Here is a 12184-nt window from a genome sequence, read left to right as displayed (position 1 = left end):
GCGAGGCTGAGGCAAGAGAATTGTGGTTGAGTTCAAGGTGAGTCTGGGCTACAGAATGAGACCCCATCTCAAGTAAAATACAAAATTTTCAATTTAAAGAAAGGGAGCTGGGGAGATGGCTCAACAGGTAAGAGCACTTGCCAAGCAAACGGTGGGGGGATGGGGGAGGACTAAAAGGGCCTGAGTTCGGTCCCTCAGCACCCACATAAAAATGTGGACTTGGCCTTCCACATCTGTAACCCCAGTCCTGTGGGGAGCAGAAATAGTAGAATCACTGGGGCTTACTGGTCAGACAGCCTGACCCAAAATAGCAGCTCTGGGTTTACTGAGACTCTGTCCACGTGAGTGATGGAGGAGGACATGGGACATTCTCCCTTAGAGTGTATGGGGAGTGCACATCTGCACACAGGCACACATGCATACACTACACATAAGCACACTACACTTTCATACTTCACACACACATAAAAATAAATAAGCAAACACCTATAGATACGTGTGGTGTGGTGTGGTATGGTATGGTATTGGCAGAAATAACCACACCTCCAGACAGCCACTTCATGGCCAGGGACCGCTTCAGAGGATGCAGACTTCCTAGTAACTCCTCCCAGACCACATGGGTCACAAGGGGCAGCAGAGGCACTGGGACCAGACAGGCTTTCTGCTATGCCACAGGCTCCCAGACCAAAGAAAGGAAGAGGCTACAGGAGCTTCAGGGACTGACCCTGACCCAGGCAAGGGTCTTAATAAAATGCACTGATCCTCAGCCACAGGCCTATGGGACCTCTCAGCTCCATCCTGTCCCACGCCCTGCCCATGTCTCCTCTCCTCTTTTCCCATCCCCACACAACAGCGGGGAGCAGGCTCACTTACTCGGTCTGGGGTGGTGTGTCCGCTGGGTCTGGGTCTGTGGAAAGAGCGAGCGTAGAGAGAGAGCCTGTCAAGCAGGAGGCTGGCACCAGGGACCAAGCCTGTTCCCACCCCCGTCCCGCCCCCTAGGGCACCAGGGTGCCAGCCCCCTGCTGGGAAAGTAAACTCCCCACCTGTCGGTCCTGCCTGAACCACACCGCCCCCACAGCCCAACCCCAATTAGAAGTCAGAAGAGGCCTGCTGGGCCTCCTCCACCCCCAGCTCCTGGAGGAGTCAAGGTCCCCAGGCCTGCAGGAAGTTCCTGCTGGGCTGGTCCTCAGCCTCTCCCCAGGAGACAGATCTAACAGCCCAGCAGCGGCCATTTACTGACTGCATCGTGGGGACCTCCCACCCCCAAGGCACTAGCTCCCTTAGGCGGATGGAGAGGTCTTTCCTCAAGCCTGATGGGTCCCCTGGAGCAGGGCTGAGGTGTTACAGAGACTCCAGCTCTAAGACAGCAACTGTCTCCGCGGCAAAACCCAGGCCAAGCGCCTCCGTTTACAGGACGCCAGGAAGGGCCAGATGCTGCAAGAATGCTAGGAATCCCCCAGTCCCTGGGGAAGCCCGGAATGCAGCCTCTTCCCAGTGACTCCTCTGCCTACTTCCTGGGGACAGCAGAAGGCCCACCAGGCATCCCTGGGAGCCTGGGATTTGCAGAAACTTCTTACCTGTGCCAGGGATGGGATCAAAACTTATCAGTGGGGGGTCTGCATCCCTCTCGGGGGCAAGGCAAGGGACAGCCAGGCCAGTGCTGGCCTCGTCTTCATCATCACTGTCATCAAACTCAAAGGCCTCTCCGGAGTCTTCCTCCACCTCGGGGGAGGGGCCTGGGGCTCCGGGAGCCAGCGGATCTTCTGGAAGAAAGAAGAGAGGAGGGGTTAGTGGGCAGTGGATCTGGGAGGTGGGATCTAGGGGGGGCTGATGAGCAACTCTGGGGACTAGGGTAACTCTACTCAAGCCAGATGGCCTTGCTGTGCCCCCCCCAAGGTATCTAGGGCAATCACCTCTCTGGTTTTCATTTTCCATTCTTTTGAAACACGTGTGTGTGGGGGCAGACGACACCTTCGCGTGTGTTGCCATGCGCCTGCGTGTTGGTGTGAGTGCTGACAGGCCCGTCCTGTCCAGCATGGGACTCTTGGCCTGGCACGTGTGCAGGTGTGAAACGAGGCCAGCTGGGACGCAAGGCTGGGCTATCTGCTGCAGCTGCGCCCAGGTGCCAGGGCAGAGCTGGCTGGAGTAGGGCAGGGCGTGCCTAGGACCACGGAGCTTTCCCCGCTGCTCCCCATCTGCTGTTCCTCCCACCCACTGCCCTTGCCCTCAACCCACACTGCTCAGCCCAAGCCCGCGGCCCGGCCTCCCTCACCCGGAGCCCCTCACTCTCCCCTTCCATGTACTCTGTTCTCGTGTTTCCTCCCGCTGATGCAGAATCCTGAATAGCTTAGCCGACTGGCCCGGGGTGGGGCTCTGCAGCTTTTTGCCTATGTGCTGAACAAAAACAGGACTCTAGCGTGCAGGGTATCACAAGCCCTCATGGCCCTACGTGGTCCTCCCCACAGCATCGCCACGCCACGCCACTCAGCAAGGACACTCCGGCCCCTGTGAACTGTGCGGCTCTACCTCGCTCACTCCTCGATGAGAAAAGCCGTGCTCCCGCAGGCTGGCTCTGGCGAGGGTCTCCCAGCCTCAGCCTGACTAGCTGCAGGCCCGGACGGCGCCCCGGCAGGGCTGTCATTCGTGTGCGCTGTGGGCCACTAGTGCCCTCCACTTGCGACAACCAAAAATACTTCCAGACATTGCCGCATGTCCCCAGGGAAGCAACAGCTCCACTGGTTGGAAACCGTGAGGCAGATGTGGCCCTCAGCACAGCCTTGACTAGGTAAGGGTTACCACTTCAATGACAGTAAAGGCTGCTGTGATGACTGTCCCCTCCAAACCTGAGACCCCCGAGGACATGAGCGGAGGAGAACCTAGCGGAGAGCAGGGTGGATGGGCCACAAATGGACAGGCGGTCGTGCACAGTTACAACAGTCTCTCTCACCAGAAAGACTTGATTCTGCTCCATGGTGGCCCAGAACAGGACTTGTAGATGCTAATGAATCTAGCACTTTGATCCTGCCAGGTGACTTACATCTGTCATCCAGTATATGAAAGGCTAAAGGAAAAGGATTGTAAGTTCAAGGACAGCCTGGGATACAAAGTGAGACCCTGTCGGAGAGATCTCAATGGTTAGGTCTCAGTGGGAAGGGTTCAATGGCACTTGCTTGCAAGACCTGATGGCCCAGGTTTGATTTCCCAGTACCTACATAAAGACAGATGCACAAAGTGGCACATGCACCTGGAGTTCACTTGGGGCAGCAATAGGCCCTGGTGCACCCATTCTTTCTTTTTATCATCCTCTCTTTCTCTATCCTACCCCCTGCAAATAAATAAAATTATTTTTAAAAAATAAAGGGCTGGCTGGGTGTGTTGGTACACGCCTTTAATCCGAGCACTCAGGAGGCAGAGGTAGGAGGATCACCATGACTTAGAGGCCACTCTGAGGCTACATAGTGAATTCCAGGTCAGCCTGAGCTAGAGTGAGACCCTACCCTGAGAAACAAAAAAATAAAAACTAGATAAAGGGCTGGCTGGCCTGGAGAGATGGCTTACGGTTAAGCGTTTGCCTGTGAAGTCTAAGGACCCCAGGTCAAGGCTCGATTCCCAAGGACCCCCGTTAGCCAGATGCACAAGGGGCCGCACACATCTGGAGTTCGTTCGCAGTGGCTGGAGGCCCTGGCGGACCCATTCTCTCTCTCTCTTTCTCTCTCTCTCTCTCTCTCTCTGCCTCTGTCACTTTTTTTTTTAATTTTTATTTATTTATTTATTTATTTATTTATTTGAGAGTGACAGACACAGAGAGAAAGACAGATAGAGGGAGAGAGAGAGAATGGGCGCGCCAGGGCCTCCAGCCTCTGCAAACGAACTCCAGACGCATGCGCCCCCTTGTGCATCTGGCTAACGTGGGACCTGGTGAACCGAGCCTCGAACCGGGGTCCTTAGGCTTCACAGGCAAGCGCTTAACCGCTAAGCCATCTCTCCAGCCCTCTGTCACTTTTAATAAATAAATAAAAATAAAAAATAAAGAGCTGGCCAGGCATGGTGGTGCACACCTTTAATCCCAGTACCCAGGAGGCAAAGTTAGGAGGATCGTCATGAGTTTCAGGCCACCCTGAGACTACATAGTAAATTCCAGGTTAGCCTGGGCTAGAGTAAGATACTACCTCAGAAAACCAAAATAAATAAATAAATAAAGGGCTGGAGAGACCCTGTCAAAAAAAGAAAGAAGAGTGAGGGCTAGAGAGATGGCTTAGCAGTTACGGTGCTTGCCTGCAAAGCCTAAGGACCCAGGTTCGATTCTGTAAGTCCCACATAAGCCAGATGCACATGGTGGCACATGCCTCTGGAGTTTACAGTGGCTAGAGGCCCTGGCACACCCATTCTCTCTCTCTCTCTCTCTCTCTCTCTCTCTCTCTCTCTCTCTCTCTCTCTCATTCGCTCTCTCTCACCTGTCTCTAATAAATAAATAAAAATCAATCTTCAAAATAGAGAGAGAATTGCTTGTTTCAGATATTTTAAAATATTTGATTATTCTGCAATGATATTCATAAAACCACATTTGATATTACAATACTAAATATAATACATTTGTTATTGAATTGACTATTTCAGATATTTTTTGTTTGTTTTTTTAATTTATTTATTTGAGAACAACAGACACAGAGAGAAAGACAGATAGAGGGAGAGAGAGAGAGAATGGGCGCGCCAGGGCTTCCAGCCTCTACAAATGAACTCCAGACGCGTGCGCCCCCTTGTGCATCTGGCTAACGTGGGACCTGGGGAACCGAGCCTTGAACCGGGGTCCTTAGGCTTCACAGGCAAGCGCTTAACCGCTAAGCCATCTCTCCAGCCCTATTTCAGATATTTTAAAGTCATAATATCAACAAAATCATGTTTGGTTCAAGGTTTTACTTTAAAAAAAAATTTATTTATATATTTCATAGAGAGAGAGAATGGGCATACTAGGGCCTTTAGCCACTGCAAACAAACTCCAGATGCATGCACCACCTTGTGCATCTGGCTTACGTGGGTCCTGGGGAATTGAGCCTGGGTCCTTTGGCTTTGCAGGCAAGTGCCTTAACCACTAAGCCATCTCTCCAGCCTGGTTTTACTTTTTTAATGTGTGTGCGCACATGTGCATGTGCTGGTGCATATGCAGCTATGCCTGCTCATATAAGCCTGGACAAGTGGAGGCCAGATGACCTTAGATGTCATAGGAAGACCAGAGGACAACCTCAAGAATGCTGTATACCCCCCACCTTTTTTTAAGTGGCCTGGAGTTGGCCAATGGGCTAGACCAGCTGGCCAGCAAGCCCCAGGGATCCTTCTGTCTCTGCCTCCTTGGTGCTGGGATTACAAGCACATACCACCACACCTGGCATTTTTATGTGAGTACAGGGTATCGAACTCAGGTCCTCATGCAAGGCAAGCACGTTACGCACTGAGCCCTCCCCCCAACCCACATTTGGCGTAATTGTTGTACTGTTTTTTGGCACTTCTGTGGTCAGTTTGTGGATGCTGGCGTGTGTTCACACATGTGCATGCAGGGCCTCACACCTTCCCTGTTCTCTTTCCACCCCAGCCTTACTGTCTCCCCCGCTGCACAGGGATGTGCCAAGTGCGCTCCTGCCTGGGTCCTCGTGGGGAGACAGGCACCAGCAGGCTTGGCGGTCACTGCAGGAGGTACCTCACCTCCCGCCTCCCTGGTATGAAAGGGAGGAGGGTAGGAGCATGTCAGCCCTCCCCTGTCAAGAGAGCACCCCTCTCCTAAAGGCACGCTAAGGAGGTGGAAGGAATAGCTGTGCCCTTGACAACATGAATCCCAGAAGCCCCTCCCTGGGGACAGCGACTCACAGCCTCTCACTGCAAATCCCCCTCGGCTTCTCTGAGCCCTAACTCGGGAAATGTCGCTTCTTTCTCTCTCTCTCTCTCTCTCTCTCTCTCTCTGTTCTTTGTTTCTCTCTCTCTCTCTTTTTTTTCTTCTTCTTAGTATGACAGCCAAAATCCCAAGCCTGCTTGCCCTCACGCTTTGGAACTTTGATTCCTTGCGGAGTCTCCTCTGCCCTTCTCACTCCTTGTCGTTAATGTGTGTAATTTTCTGTGGTGGTGACAAAGGACTGGACAGGATGACAATGTGAGATCCCAGAGCCTGGGGTGCTCTTCCCCCCGCCATCTCCTGCTCCCATCTCCGCAGCTCTGCTCTGCTCTCTTCTCTCTCAGTGGGACTGCCAAAGAGACCCTGGGACTTCCTGTGGACCTTTATTTTCTCTGAGTCCATCAAAGGTACCTGACCTGCTGTATGCCATTTCTCTTCCTGTCCGTCCTCCGGCCCCTGGAGAATGTGATTCCCTGAGGGCAGGTGTTTGGGTTCGATTATTCACTGCTACACTCTAGCACCCAGCATGGTCCCTAGCACATAGCAGGCATGCAATGAGCACGCACTGGAAGCACACATGCACACACACACACACACACACGCACACATTGATTGTCATAGCAAGGGCTTATGTGCGTTGTTTATTTATTTGCAGGTGTGGTTGATTTGGGGGGAGGGGGAGGGGCCGCAAGGCTCTCCTGCTGCTGCAAATGAATGCCAGTAGGATGCACCACTATGGGTCTAGCTTTATGTGACTGCTGAGGGATTAAGTTTAGGCTGGCAGGATTCGCAAGCACCTGTAACCACTGAGCAATCTCCCTAACCCTGGGCTATGTTTTCCAAAAAGTAAAAAGTTTTTGAGACAGGGTTTCATGTAGCCCAGGCGAGCCTCTCTGTCTAGGCATCTGAAGATAGCTGTGAACTCCTGATCCTCCTGCCTCCACCTCCCAAGTGCTGGGAGTAGAGCCCACATTCCACAAAGGACCACAAAGTCCCTGTCGGCTATTTTGCTGGTAAATATAGGCCCATCCTGCTTTGAGGCGTTCACTTGATCCTCAGTGTCCTGGGTCCTTGCCCCAGTGAGTCTTCTGGGCAGGATCTGGGACTCCTTACACACGTGGATAATGTCACCACAGGGGTGACGCTCTCAGGGCCAGGCCACTGCCCAGTGTTGCCATGGCAATGGTGGAGGTGAGCGTGGAGGTACTGATCCTCTGAGCCTCACTCTGGGACATGAGGCAGCAGCAGTAAGTACCTTGCAGGCTATTGGGAAGAAGGCCAGGTGAGCGCTGAGTGTGCGAGAGACACACTCGCTCCCTGTGAGCTATTCTCATGACGATGACGCCCCGGTGATTATTGTCACCGCCGTTACATACTCACCCTCGTGACTCCCATCATGTTAAGGTTATTATTGTTACTGCAGGACGCAGTTCCTGTCCCTGAGGTTGACAGGCTGTCATCTTCCTAGTCACAGGCCAGCTTCAGCCCCAGGGCACACTGCCTCCCCTTGGGGGCGTCAGAAACTTGGGTCACTTCTGCACCTGTCCCCGTGAAAAATACTTCAACAAGGAGAGATGGCTTAGTGGTTAAGCGCTTGCCTATGAAGCCTGAGGACCCCGGTTCGAGGCTCGATTCCCCAGGACCCACGTTAGCCAGATGCACAAGGGGGTGCATGCGTCTGGAGTTCGTTTGCAGTGGCTGGAGGCCCTGGTGTGACCATTCTCTCTCTCTCTCTCTCTCCCTTTGCCTCTTTCTCTGTTGCTGTCAAATAAATAAATAAAAACAAACAAAAAAATTTAATAAAAAAAATTTTTTAAAATTTTTACTGCATCCATCTTCTCCACACACATCTGTCCAGCAGCCCCTGCCATCCCCTGGGCCGGGCACTGAGAGAAAGCCATCCGACCCTAGAGGCAAGACTGTGCCCAGAAAGTGGCCAGCTAGTGTTCACCAAGCTCCCAGAAAGGTCTGGGCCCAAGGTTGCCCTCCCAGAGCCCCAAAAGACAAGAAGAATCTGGATGCTCCAGCTGGAGCAGGAGAGGGAATCCAGAACAAGGGCACCCCCACAAGTGTTCTGCAAACGTGACTGGAGGATGGGGTTACCACCGACCAAAGGTCCAGGACGGGGATTGGCCTCTCCTCAGAAACTGGAATTGCAGGGCTGGGGAGATAGCTCAGCTGTTAAAGGTGCTTGCTTGCAGAGCCTGCTGGCCCCCAAACCACTTATGGAAGCCAGACACAGAAAGTGGTACAAGCCTCTGGTGTTCATTTGCAGTGGCAAAAAGGTGGTGGCGTGCACACACGCATCCACATACACACACACACACACACACACACACACACAAAGTACAAAAAATAAGGGCGAGAAGGATAGCTTAGTGGTTAAGGCATTTGCCGGCAAAGCCAAAGGACCCAGGTTCAATTCCCCAGTACCCACGTTAGGCAGATGCACAAGGGGGCGTATGCGTCTGGAATTCATTTGCAATGGCCCTGGCATACCCATTCTCTCTCTCTCCCCCTCTCTCCCTCTCTGTCAAATAAATAAATGAATAAAAATATTTTTAAAAATTTTTTTTTTAAATAATAATTTTTTAAAACCTGGAATTGAGCTTGGGAAGACATGGTAAGTCAAAAAAGCAGACAAGGACCCAATATGACCAGGTGACAGCAGCCAGCAATATTAGCCCAAACTGGAACAAGAAAAAAATATCAATGCAGTGTTTATGAGCAGAATGGAATTAAATTAACCATGAGATTTTGGGGGTTTTGTTTTGGTTTGCTCTTTTCCTCTTGCTTCCCCTTGCAGAAACGGAATGGATGCCCCAGTGCAGAGGCCAGTGAGGGCCATCCTGAGACCTGAAGTCACCAGCGTGTTGGGAGAACTGCTCACCCTGGCTCCCTCCCAGCTGACTGGCTGTTCCCTCCAGGGAATTGCACAGTGCTCCTTATCAGAGGGCAGGGCTGGTGGTCCAGCCCAGGGTGATTAGGATCTGAGCCCTTCCTAACCATCTGGACAGGTGGCATGATAGAGATTGGTCAATCGTATCCTTGATGTTCCTGGACACGCCTAGTCCTCAGGAGAACCAACCCAAGCATGGCAAAGGCCTTTAAGAGAATGGATGCCCCACACTTCAGAAGGAAACTTGGGGGGGGTGGAATAGAAGGGGATAGAGACTCATCACTTAGCCCTACCCTACCAGGACCTCCAGACACAGGCTGTCCAGCCCACACCTTTCAATGACACACGCACTCCTATCCACTGAACAATTGATTGCCAAACATGGGGCCTTATATATGTTTAAACCTTGCAACAACACGGGAGAGGGTGTCATTTTCACCACATGTGTATCAACAATGATATCAAGCCCGAGGACAACAAGTCATGTTGTAAGTTATCTGAACTTGGGCAAGCCTTGGCTGGTGACAGTTCTGCTCTCTTACCTCCCCATGGGGAGAGGAGAGGGTTGAGAGGACAGGAAGCCAAGCCTGCATGTGAGCTGGTCATAGGCCTGTCCTCCAAGGTTCAGCCCAGCTGACACACACAGTGTCTAAGGCCCCCCACAGGGACTAATAACAGACAGGAAGCTGGGTTGAATTCCAGATCAGCAACAAACGACTTTGTCAGTGTACATATTTTTTTCCTTCTTACCCTAAATTAGGAAACATTGAGACTGCTCATTGCCCTTATAGCCCGTCCTTCTACTTCAACCTCAATTCCCTGCCCTTGACCTCAAACCCAAACTCCTCACTGCCCATCTCTGCTGATGATCTTAGGTGACAGGTAAAACATTAGCCCTTGCCCAGTACCTACATGAAGAGGAAATTACTCCATTTTGTGGACAGGGAACTTGGGGCAAGTGGAAGACAGAGGACCGGGACGGACAGCCAGCAGAGCTCAGCCCACGGAAAGCCATTACCCCCCCCCACAGGCCCCCTGGGGCTCCTGGAAGAAAGAGGGACAGGACAGCAGGCAGCAAGGGCTTGAGGTACAGTACCTATGGGAGGCTGTGGAGGAGGGTTGGAGGAAGCCATGAGACAGAGTCCGGCTCAGACCAGCACGTTCCCCACCGCTCGCCTGTGAAGAGAAGACAGGAAACCCAGTTAGACGGGGCAGAAGTAGGTGGGAGTCCCGCCGAAGTAGGGTGGCTGACTTACAACGGTTGTGCCCTGTTTGGCCCAACGGCTCTCATCGTCTTCCCGGCAGCTCCCGAAAGGGCCCAGCCTCCACCCGGCATAAATCATTAACCCGCAGGAAAACCTGCTGGTATCCCAGAAGCAAACCCCCGGCTTCCCAGAATCCACCGTGGCCACAGATCCGCCTTAGCCCAGTGTCAAGGGACCTCCAGGAACCCGAGGTCCAACCACGGGGGTCCCTCCTATGGCCTCTGGCTCAGTGGACACTTCGGCCTCAGGGCCTAGGTCACACTTGAATGTCCAGGAGCTCGTGTTCCACAAGCTGCACCGCCCCTGGAATGGACCGTCATGGATGTGGCTGGACACTTCCTGCTCACGGTGTCCCTGCCACCACAGGCTCCTGTGGGTCTAGCTGTCCTCATTAATCCCCTCCTGTGGTTCTGCTTTGTCTCTCATTGTCCTGCCCCATGGGGTTAGCCTTGGCACATGGGCATTCAAACGAAAGGGCCACAGAGAGGCAGATGGCATGATGGAAGAAATACTCCAAACTTGGGCAGCCTCCTAGGTCCCGGCAGTAGGAGCCTCTCCCTTCACGTGAGGCTCCCACAGCAGGCCAGAGTCACCACGGGCTTCCCAGGCTAGGATCAACCTTGCCAGGTGTCCCCTGCCAAACTGCAAGATGGTAGTCTCCCCACTTTCTCCAGCCACCTCTACCTCCCAGCTGGGGGCTATCCGGTTAGTCCTCTCGGTGGAGAGGGACTCGGGCCGGGAGAGGGAGCCGCGAGATCTCGATCAAAGCTGCCCTGCCACCAGCTGGCTACGGGCCCACTTGCCTTTCCCTGCCTAAAGCATTTATTTTTGCTAAGTGACCAAATAAAAATGGAATGCACTAGAATGGCAAGAACAGCCAGCGTTTATGGGGGGCTTACTACAGCTCAGGCGTCACTCTAAGCATTTCACAAGCATTAGTAAAAGCTGATACCCTGGGAGGCAGAGGTAGGAGGATCGCCATGAGTCCAAAATTCATTTGGAATCACAAAAAACCTAGAATATCTAAAATAATACTGAGCAACAAAAGTAAAGCTGGTGTTATCACCATACCTGATTTTAACCTGTACTACAGAGCCATAGTAACAAAAACAGCATGGTACTGGCACAAAAACAGACATGTAGATCAGTGGAACAGAATAGAGGACCCAGATGTAAGTCCAGGTAGCTATAGCCAACTGATATTCGACAAAAGTGCCAAAAATACTCATTGGAGAAAAGACAGCCTCTTCAGCAAATGGTGTTGGGAAAACTGGATATATATCTGTAGAAGGATGAAAATAGGGTCTTCTCTCTCTCCATGCACAAGAATTAAGTCCAAATGGATTAAAGACCTTAACATCAGACCTGAAACTTTGAAACTGCTAGAGGAAAAAGTAGGGGAAACCCTTCAACATATTGGTCTTGGCAAAGACTTTCTGAATACAACCCCAGTTTCTCAGGCAATAAAACCATAGATTAACCACTGGGACCTCATGAAATTATAAAGATTTCGCACTGCAAAGGACACAGCAAAGAGGCAACCTACAGAATGGGAAAAAATCTTCACCATCTGATAGAGGATTAATATCTAGGATATACAAAGAACCCAAAAAGTTAAATAATAAGGAATCAAACAAGCCCATCAAAAAATGGGCTATGGAGCTAAATAGAGCATTCTCAAAGGAAGAAATACGAATGGCATATAAGCATCTAAAAAATGTTCTACGTCACTAGTCATCAGGGAAATGCAGATTAAAACTACATTGAGATTCCATCTCACTCCTGTCAGATTGGCTACCATCATGAAAACAAATGATCATAAATGTTGGCGGGGATGTGGAAAAAAAGGAACCCTTCTACACTGCTGGTGGGAATGCAATCTGGTCCAGCCATTGTGGAAAACAGTGTGGAGGTTCCTTAAAGATTGATCTACCATATGACCCAGCTATAGCACTCCTAGGCACATATCCTAAGGACTCATCTCATTTCCTTAGAAGTACATGCGCAACCATGTTTATTGCTGCTCAATTTATAATAGCTGGGAAATGGAACCAGCCTAGATGTCCCTCAACTGATGAGTGGATAATGAAGATGTGGTGCATTTATACAATGGAGTTCTACTCAGTGGTAAAGAAAAAT

At 51.5% G+C, this 12184-nt stretch overlaps 1 protein-coding gene across 1 annotated transcript in view; it reads right to left on the bottom strand.

Annotated features, from left to right (window-relative positions):
- The window catches only part of Arhgef10l (Rho guanine nucleotide exchange factor 10 like), a 148103-nt gene extending 138001 nt beyond the window's left edge, over window positions 1–10102 (bottom strand). The window contains exons 1-4 of the mRNA XM_045149085.1: window positions 10037–10102; window positions 9877–9956; window positions 1578–1763; window positions 874–907 (exon numbers count right to left, since the gene is read on the bottom strand). Coding sequence (XP_045005020.1) covers window positions 874–907; window positions 1578–1763; window positions 9877–9913 — 257 coding nt within the window. The 5' untranslated portion in view covers window positions 9914–9956; window positions 10037–10102. The remainder of the gene's footprint in view (window positions 1–873; window positions 908–1577; window positions 1764–9876; window positions 9957–10036) is intronic.
- Window positions 10103–12184: the final 2082 nt, after the last annotated feature.

This window comes from Jaculus jaculus, chromosome 5, assembly GCF_020740685.1.
Source record: "Jaculus jaculus isolate mJacJac1 chromosome 5, mJacJac1.mat.Y.cur, whole genome shotgun sequence".
NCBI lineage: Eukaryota > Metazoa > Chordata > Mammalia > Rodentia > Dipodidae > Jaculus > Jaculus jaculus.
Note: the sequence above shows the minus strand (reverse complement) of the source record. Positions and strands in the feature narration are given on the sequence as shown.